The 10,362-nt window shown below is 42.8% G+C and overlaps 1 protein-coding gene across 1 annotated transcript in view; it reads left to right on the top strand.

Annotated features, from left to right (window-relative positions):
• LOC137656493 (uncharacterized) overlaps positions 1 to 2,119 on the top strand; it is a 10,356-nt gene extending 8,237 nt beyond the window's left edge. The window contains exon 4 of the mRNA XM_068390668.1: positions 1,005 to 2,119. Within this exon, the coding sequence (XP_068246769.1) occupies positions 1,005 to 2,057 (1,053 nt within the window). The 3' untranslated portion in view covers positions 2,058 to 2,119. The remainder of the gene's footprint in view (positions 1 to 1,004) is intronic.
• The last annotated feature ends 8,243 nt before the right edge of the window (positions 2,120 to 10,362 follow it).

The raw sequence follows: 10,362 nt of genomic DNA on the forward strand, positions 1-10,362 counted from the left end.
GGCCCTTTTGTTTGTTAGGGTGATCAGTATTATACTTATTAGTATGTACGATAGTTATGTGAACTCTTCATCTTTTTTTATAATTGTTTGGCTAAAATGTACTAGAAATTTTGACTTGACGAAAGAATAGCTTCCAAAGGCTAGACTTTCCTTTGAAGAAAAGTAAAATAGTATTCTTCAGAAGGGCTAGACCAAGGAAGAACAGTAGAATTAAGATCATTCAGAATAAAAGTCCATAATACAAAGAATACCAATTGCATAACATACTTCCAAAGACAAAGACAGATAGGTAGAATAACATTCTTCAAATAGTAAAGGCTATTGTAGGAACATACATTACAACAGCATCCTTCAAAAAACGAAAAAAACCTCCTTGGAAAGTAAGACAGGTTAGACCTAAAGGGTATGAGATAACCTTTTCCTCCTAAGACGGGAGATGATAAAAAACAGGAAATGAGGTAGACATGACTTGAGAGTAGAGCAAGTCCTATTAAGTTCCTTATTAATCTCATTGTTTCGCTGTGGGAATCTTCAGTACAAATAGAAAGGAGGACTTGAGTAATTTTACTAAGATTTCATATGGGTTTGATATGCTCATCTCGTGAACCAGTTCCCGAGTGCAATGAGTGTGATTGGATTTTAAATATTAAAAATATTTTTAGCAACTGTAAAGGTTTCAAAAGAGAGAGATTTATGTTTTGATGAGAAAAGCTTTATTGGCTTTTTATAGGAATCTGAGAATTCCTGTTTTTAGAATTCTAACTGTTTAATAAACAGGTCTGTGTGTAAGATGTAAATTCAGTTCATCGCAGATTTTTACCTTATAATTCATGTATTTTTTCATCCATATACTCGTACTTAATGTCTTATTTTACCCTTTTATTTAGTTTTAATATAAATATTTTTCCCTTTGAATTTAATCAGCCCAGCTCTATAAGAGTCGTTTTTGACTCATTGATCTGGTCAATCTCCTCCTTCGAATAATAATAAATGATCCTCCGCAGGTGTTCCACATCTGCCAGGCGGACGGGAGACTGGACTCCTTCCTGTGCCCCAACGGGACCATCTTCCACCAGCAGTTCTTCGTGTGTGATTGGTATTACAACGTCGACTGCTCCAGCTCGCCTCAGTTCTTCGGCCTCAACGCTGACATTGGCAGAGTCAATGGCAATGGCAATGGGGGTGCCAATGGAAATGGTAATGGAGTTGCCGTTGCCAATGGAAATGGCTACACCAACGTTAATGGTAATGGTGCCATTAATAGCAATGGAAATGGCTACACCAATGGTAATGGTGCTGTCAATGGAAATGGCTACACCAACGGTAATGGAAATGGCTACACCAATAGTAATGGTGCGGTCAATGGAAATGGCTACACCAATGGTAATGGTGCTATTAATGGTAATGGAAATGGCTACAGCAACGGTAATGGTGCTGTCAATGGAAATGGTTACACCAATGGTAATGGTGCTGTCAATGGAAATGGCTACACCAATGGTAATGGTGCTGTCAATGGAAATGGCTACATCAATGGTAATGGTGCTGTCAATGGAAATGGCTACACCAATGGTAATGGTGCTATTAATGGTAATGGAAATGGCTACAGCAACGGTAATGGTGCTGTCAATGGAAATGGCTACACCAATGGTAATGGTGCTATTAATGGTAATGGAAATGCTTACACCAATGGCAATGGAAATGGCAACGGAAATGGTTACACCAATGGCAATGGAAATGGTTACACCAATGGCAACGGTAATGGTTACACCAATGGCAATGGAAATGGCAACGGAAATGGCTACACCAATGGCAACGGAAATGGTTACACCAATGGCAATGGAAATGGCTACACCAATGGCAATGGAAATGGCAATGGGAATGGCTACACCAATGGCAACGGAAATGGCTACACCAATGGTAATGGTGTTATCAACGGCAACGGAAATGGCTACACCAAAAGGAATGGAGCTGCCAACGGAAACGGCTACTCCAATGGGAATGGAAAGAAGAATGGATATCGAAATGGAAAATCAAATGGATACGGATATTCAGGGTGATGACATTGTAGTCATATTTTCCATTTTCTATAGTTGCCATTCTCAGTATATAACTATTTATTCCTCTCTCTCTTCTTCTGCTACAACTGATTTTCTTGCAATTTTACAATTTCTAAAAAAATTAACACTTTTTTTCCACAAGCTGTTTAGAATTTTCGAATCTTTATTTGTAAACAATTTGCATCTTTTTTTTTGAAATGAAGAACGATAACTTTTAGGTTAAGCTTCGAGTCTCGCTGAGGTTTAAGCTTTCGTTCATAGGGAAGCTTAATAAGCCTCGGTATGATATTGACGACTACCATGTTCGATGACCATGGTCTTAGTAACGCCATTTGCTGCAATAATTCAAGCAAATATTAATTAATATTCAAGTGAACAGGAAATAAAAACTTTTATAATTATTATAAGCTTGCAAGCATTCGCACACACACAATATATATATATATATATATATATATATATATATATTATATATATATATATATATATATATATATATATATATATATATATATATATATATATATATATTATAATGTGTTGAGTATGAAAGTGTAAAATTTTGTGAAGTTCATAACACAACTGGTAATGCTTATTGTTTCTTGAAAGCTTGTTGAGTATGAATAACATCCGTTATTGATTTGTGAATTTTAAGTCACAAATAAATTATATATATGAATGTTCTTTTCATTATTCCAATATAACTTTGGTTCAGAAAATGCAAAACCTGTTTGTATACACCCCCAATAAATGATTTCGTAAATTCCAGGGCAGGAATATACAATACTACTCTATATGTTTGTTTACATTTTTATAATACAATTTAGATATCAAAATACTTTATCAGTGGCAACAAACAAAACTAGTAAATGCCAAACACGATGACATCAGCTGCTGATAACAAGAAAGGTTGAGAGTGAGACAAACAGCCAATGGAAAATAACGTGTCCTTGCAATCTTCAACAAATCTCGAAACTCTTGTGTAAACAGCTCTTTTTTTATTGTAAGGACACCGTTCCCTTCGTCGTCCAGAAAATCGACAAACTATTTATTTATTTGAATTCTCCTTTCGCAACACCGTGGCTTCCCATGTATATATATTCCGCTCTATCAGAGCTACAATTTAACATATGTATCATTTCATTACATGTCTCTGTTAACTCATAATTCGTATATTTGTAAGTGTCAGAAAACACATATATTTTGGCGGGCACTTCAATCTGATTTGGTGCCAGCGCCATCCTACCTTTCCGTCCGCACCTTGTAATATACTCCCGTGCACATTCGAATAAAGTATCAGTTGATCTTGGTGACACTTGTCTCACTGTCCTTACAACTGGTGACCCCGGAGTTGAAAGTAGCATCAGTGGTTTTGGCTTTGCCATTAACGGACTTATTACGGCCGTGCTACCTTCTCTATACTCCGTTACCTTAGGCATGAGCCTGCCTTTGGTTCTCCCACACTTCGGTGCATGTAAGGCAGTAGGATGAGCTTAACCGACATATCAACTTCTCACCTCTTCGCCGACTCGTCGTCTAGCCACGATGCAGGAAGCAACACGCCCAAGGGCACAGAAAGTCCTGGACCTCGCCGGCAAGCCCATGGGTGACACCTCTCCTGTCGAGGCGTGGGACGAGTTAACCGGCCTGCTTTTGCTCCCCGAAACAGACAGCAACGGCCGACGACGTGAGAATAGCTTATCTCGCGAGATCTTTCTTTGACGCCTACCACAGGACGTAAGGGCCCGATTGACAGACGCCGACACGCTCCCGATGAACGAACTCCTGTCGAAGGCTCAGAAGCTCCACGAGGCCTCCAAAGCATCTCGCCTCGGAGCATCATCGTCAACACCGCCTTCGTTCTCTTCCTTCAGCAGCTGCTCTTCCATAGGCTCCTCGGCAACGGCCCCTGAGGACGACGAGATCAACGTTCTATCAAGAAAGAAACCGCCGCAACCAACACGACCGAACCCTAGGACTAACCCAGCATGGTGCTTCTACCACCAACAGTTCGGCAGCGACGCCAAGAAATGTAGAGCACCATGCAGTTTCCCTAGAAGACGACGCCAGAAGCATCCGCCTGCCACCATCGCAGCCGCAGGTAACCAAAACAAGAATGGTTTCTATATCCTCGATACCATTTCCAACCGTAGACTCATGGTAGACACCGGCGCAATGCAGTCAACGTTCCCACCTTATAAGTCCGACCTAGACCGTGGTCCCGATAAAAACGCTCCCTCACTCATCGCCGCCAACGGATCTCCCATACGGTGCTATGGGATTAGGACCCTCAAGATATCTATCATGGGCCGTTCGTATTCTTGGCCCTTCGCCATCGCCGACGTCAATCGCCCCCTCCTCGGTGCGGATTTCCTCGCCCACCACGGACTCCTCGTCGATGTCGCTAACAAACGTCTCATCGACATGGGAACCTGCCAGTCCCGCGCCCTAGAACACGGCCCTGCAACAATGTCCGTATCCGCCGTAACGACGCACTCCTACGCCGACCTCCTACAAGAATTTCCCGAGGTTTTCAAGCCCGAGCTCCGACACTCGCCAGGTTCCCCGTCCAAGCACGGGATCTACCACCACATCACAACGACAGGACCTCCTACGCATGCCAAATTCCGCCGCCTACCGCCCCAGAAACTGAAGGATGCCAAACGCGCCTTTGAGGACATAGAACGCATGGGTATCTGTAAGAAAGCATCGAGCCCCTGGGCATCGCCCCTACACATGGTAAAAAAGCCGGACGGGTCCTGGAGACCTTGCGGCGACTGCAGGCGCCTCAACCTCATCACAACGCCCGATCACTACCCGCTGCCCAACATGCAGGACCTAACGAACACTTTGCACGGCGCGAAGTATTTTACCAAGATGGACCTCCTCAAGTCTTACTTCCAGGTCCCCGTATTTCCGGAAGACATCCCGAAAACTGCCATTGTAACGCCGTTTGGATCCTACACCTTCGCATACTCAACCTTCGGTCTACGCAACGCCGGGGCGACCTTCCAACGACTAATGGATAGCATTCTGGGTGACCTACCTTTCTGCGTCTGCTACGTCGATGACATCCTGATATTCTCGAAAACCAAGGAGGAACACCGGAGGCACGTCCGCACCGTCCTCAAACGCCTACAGGAGAACGGCCTGGTCGTACGTTTCGACAAATGCACGTTCGGTGCGGAAGGAGTGGATTTCCTTGGTCACCGCGGATCCTCGTGCGGGGTAAAACCCCTGACAACGAAGGTCGACGCCATCAGAAAGTTCCCGATACCTACGACCATCCGCCAACTTCAGGAGTTCCTGGGGATGGTCAATTACTACAGGCGCTTCATCCCCAACATCGCACAAACCCTGTCACCCCTCGACAACGTCCTGAAAGGAAAAGCGAAAAAACTCGAGTGGGGTTTGCCCCAGCAACAGGCATTCGCCCAGATGAAGGATGCCCTCGCAAATGCCACCACTCTGGCTCATTTTGACGACAACGCGCCCCTGCGACTAACGACCGACGCCAGCAACATCGCCTGTGGGGCTGTGCTGGAGCAACTCGTCGATGGGTCTCCTCGACCGCTGGCATTTTTCAGCAAGAAATTGAAACCCGCCGAAACAAGATACAGCACCTTCGATAGGGAACTCCTCGCCGTCTACCTTGCCATCCGCCACTTCAGGCACATCTTGGAGGGCACTCCCTTCACAATCGCGACGGACCATCAACTCCTCGTACACGCTTTTACGAAATCGACTGACGCATGGTCCTCCCGACAACAACGTCATCTCGCAACAATCGCCGAATTCGGGTGCACCATACGTTACGTCCCAGGAAAGAAAAATCCGGTCGCGGACGCCCTTTCAAGGATTGAAATTGACGCAATCCACCTGGGAATCGACTACGCCAATCTCGCAACCGAACAACGCACCGACCGAGAATCACACGATCACCTGACGGGGCCATTCGCGCTCAAGATAAGTGCGATTCCCCTCGGACCAGCAGGAGTAACTATTCTTTGCGACACCAGCACCGGCCGCCCACGTCCCTAGATACCAGCCTCCTGCAGAAGAAAAATATTCGATATCATCCATGGACTTTCACACCCCTCAGGACGCACCACCGCTCGCCTTCTGTCTGAAAAGTTTGTCTGGCCAGGGATAAAAAAGGATGCCCGGGAATGGGTGAAGTCATGCATCAACTGCCAGTCAAGCACAGTCAGCCGTCACACCTAATCGGGGGTAGGCGATTTTCCCCAGCCAAAAAGACGTTTCGGTCACATACACATCGACGTCGTGGGACCATTGCCCCCTTCTGGATCTGCTCGCTACCTGCTTACGATCATCGATCGCTCCACAAGGTGGTTGGAGGCATCGCCGATGACCGAAGCAATGACTCAAGTATGCGCCGAAGCCCTCCTGTCAAGCTGGGTGAGCAGGTTTGGCGTTCCTGACGACATCACGACAGACAGAGGCCCCGCTTTCCTCTCAGAAATATGACTCGCTTTGGCGAACCTGATGGGGACGACGCTCCACAGCACCACGGCATACAACCCCGCGGCAAATGGCATGGTCGAAAGAACTCACCGCGCCCTCAATTCGTCCCTGATGGCAAGCTGCACCGACGGGGACTGGAAATCACGACTTCCTTGGGTACTCCTCGGCCTTCGCACCGCCCCTCGCGCAGACGGCGAACCTTCGCCCGCCGAAAAGGTTTACGGGGAGGCGCTCGCAGTTCCTGGCGAATTCTTTCCCTCATCAACCGACGACACGCAGCTGGATCACCTAAGGGACGTCGCCAGGAAGTTCAGGCCATGTCTCAAAACTTACCAGGACAGAACCAAGCACTTCAAGCCAAAAAACCTGGATGACTGCGGGTACGTTTTCGTCTGTGTCGACGCTCATCGACAACCACTAACTAGACCTTATCGAGGCCCCTACCGGGTAATTAAAAATACAACGAAAGCTTTCCTTCTCGACGTCCATGGCCAAGAGGACTGGGTCTCAATAGACCGCGTGAAACCAGCGTTTCTCGAAGGAAGCGACGCTGCCTCCGCCGGACCTGGCAGATCCAGAGTTCCACCTCAAAACAAGGCGCCCAACGAAAGAAAAATCATCAAACGATGACAAGAGGAAGAGATCCTTACGCCGACCACCGGCGCGCCCCTCCGTTCAAAAACAAGAGGAACCCTCCGACGCCCAAAAAGATACGAAGATTGATCATCAGCCCTCTACGCCGCCCGAAGTCTTGGGGGGGGGGAGTACTTGTAAGGACACCGCTCCCTTCGTCGTCCAGAAAATCGACAAACTATTTATTTATTTGAATTCTCCTTTCGCCACACCGTGGCTTCCCATGTATATATATTCCGCTCTATCAGAGCTACATTTTAACATATGTATCATTTCATTACATGTCTCTGTTAACTCATAATTCGTATATTTGTAAGTGTAAGAAAACACATATATTTTGGCGGGCACTTCAATCTGATTTGGCGCCAGCGCCATCCTACCTTACCGTCCGCACCTTGTAATATACTCCCGTGCACATTCGAATAAAGTATCAGTTGATCTTGGTGACGCTTGTCTCACTCTCCTTACATTATCTTTAATCGAAAGATATTGATTATGATATCTCTTTGATATCATTAAGATATATTTAGAAAAAAAAGTTTGATTTTATAAAGAAGAAAGCATTTCTAAACAGCTAACTCCTGATAAATAAATTGAAATATCCATTTTAAAAGTGGACGTTTATCATCGTTTTCTGTGGTGTTAAACATATCCTTTCTTAGAGTCAGACTCTTGATCTATAAAGACACTCGATTGCCTATTCTTTCGGCCTTCATATTTGAATAAGAGGACTAAGGAGTAGAGCGAAGTGGGCGTCGTGTTTTTCCGTTAGTTGCCAAATGCAGTTTTCCTTCGGCAGCAATATGAATTATGATAGCGACTATGGTGGCCCCAATTTGCTTGTAAATCCAATTTGCTTATCATTAAGAATGAGGGACAAATTATATAAAATAATGGAAGAAATTTATGTTAGGGCATGCGTTATACCCAGTCCTGTCTTTATGACACCAGATGATTTTGAGTTTCAAAAACTTCGGAAGATTAAAGATATTTCACATTTCATTAAACATTCTTTATGACAACCGACACTAACAGTTTTATCTTGTTATTAAGAGGAAGTAAAATTGTATATTGTGAACTGAACTAAATTGGAAGAAATTGAGTAATATATTCGAGGTAGTAGGTTTGCAATGGCAACAGCCACCCGTTGAAATACTACCACTAGAGAGTTACTGGGTCCTTTGGCTGGCCAGACAGTACTACATCGAGTCCCTCTCTCTGGTTACTGCTAATTTTTTCTTTGCCTACACATATACCAAATAGTCTGGCCTATTATTATCACATTTTCCTCTGTTCTCATACACCTGACAACACTGAGATTACCAAACAATTCTTCTTCTCTCAAGGGGTTAACTACTGCAATGTAATTGTTCAATGGCTACTCTCCTCTTCGTAAGGATAGAAGAGACTCTTTAGCTATGGTAAGCAGCTCTTCTAGGAGAAGGTCACTCCAAAATCAAACCTTTATTCTCTTGTCTTAGGTAGTGTCATAGCCTTTGTACCATGGCCCTCCAATGTCTTGGATTAGAGTTCTCTTGCTTGGAGGTACCCTCGGGCATGTTGCTTATTTTATTTTGTTTGTTTGAAGTTTTTATAGTTTATATGTGAAGTGTCTAATTTAATGGTACTGTTCTTGTAATATTTTATTTTAGTTGTTTATTCTTCTCTTGTAGTTTATTTCTGTCCCTTCCTCACTGAGCTATTTTTCCCTGTTGGAGCCCCTGGCCTTATAGCATCTTGCTTTTCCAACTATTGTTACAGCTTATCTTGTAATAATAATAATAATAATAATAATAATAATAATAATAATAATAATAATAATAATAATAATAATAATAATACAAGTAAAATATGTAGCCTAAGTAGTCAGCTACATTGAAAGCTAACAGATAGTGAAGGAAAATATATATTTAATTTTCGATGGAGGAAAATGAACTAGTTATTGCCTGCGTTGAATTTACTGTAGTCTTAAAACACCTGTTGAGGAATTTCCGGGAGTTCTGATGCAAGAGCCATTGGACTACAATAAGGCATTGAAATTCCATGAGGAGAGTGGGTGAGAAGTGCCTCACGTTGTGAATGTATTGTTTTTATAGACTACTTTTGTGAAATTATGATGTTAAGACTACCTGAAGGAATATTGATGTAATTAAAGTAGAAAAAGTAACCATTTATAGGGAGGTAGATATGCTTTGATATTCCGTCAGTTAATTTGTTATAATGAAGGTAAAATACAGGGTGAAACAAAATAAATGCATGCTTATATCACTGATTTTAATCAAACAGATACGACCAACAGGAAGAGGTGGTGAACGTCTTAATATTCTTATTCGATTTTTTTTGAGAAAGGAAAGTAAAACGAAATTAGACCGTCGCTATACCTTCACACTATGTACAACCAGATAAACTTCCTTTTCTTTATTTATGCAAAGAAATATATTATGCTAATAAACATAAGAATAAATGATAAGGAAGAAATTTAAAAAAAAAAAAAAGAAAAAACATTTCATTGGGCAACAATTGGCAGAAGTAAGTCGATGTTAGTACAAATATATTCAAATTAGTTTTGTTTCAATAAAGTAATCTTTAAGTTTTTTCCGTAGTTCCGTGCAGTGTAGCCCTAACTGATAAGTTAGATAAGAATAAATTACTGCCTGTTTAGCAATTCTAATACTGTAATTTTCTCGCTAAATTTTGGAAACTCAAAGTATCTTCCCCTGTAAGATGTGTGCGTGAATCATCTAATTATATGAACATATACAGAGCCTATGTCTGGCTTTGTGCCAGGCGATATAAATCACATGGGGAACTGGAAAATTTCAATGCTGAGAATTGTATTGAAGCTAGTGTAGCGCAAATGTCTTGTGAGAACATACGATGTGAACATATGGTAGATAGAGAATGTGTTGGATGTTATACCAAAAAATATAATGACAAATTTGGGAAAATGTATGATACCAAGTGTCCTATAAAGAGGAAACAAATAGTTGTACACGAAGATTTTAGATGGTATAATAGTGAGCTGTTAAAGGCAAAAAGACATAGACCTAAGATGGAAGGTTGATGGAAAAGAGCCAAATCCTCACAAGCCAGAAATCTATATGATAAGGCCAGAAATGACTATAACATCCTGTTAGAAAAAACAAAAAGAAAATTCTACAACGGCGAAAGTAAAAAAACTAATAAC

The sequence above is a fragment of the Palaemon carinicauda genome, chromosome 17 (genome assembly GCF_036898095.1).
Source record: "Palaemon carinicauda isolate YSFRI2023 chromosome 17, ASM3689809v2, whole genome shotgun sequence".
Lineage (NCBI taxonomy): Eukaryota > Metazoa > Arthropoda > Malacostraca > Decapoda > Palaemonidae > Palaemon > Palaemon carinicauda.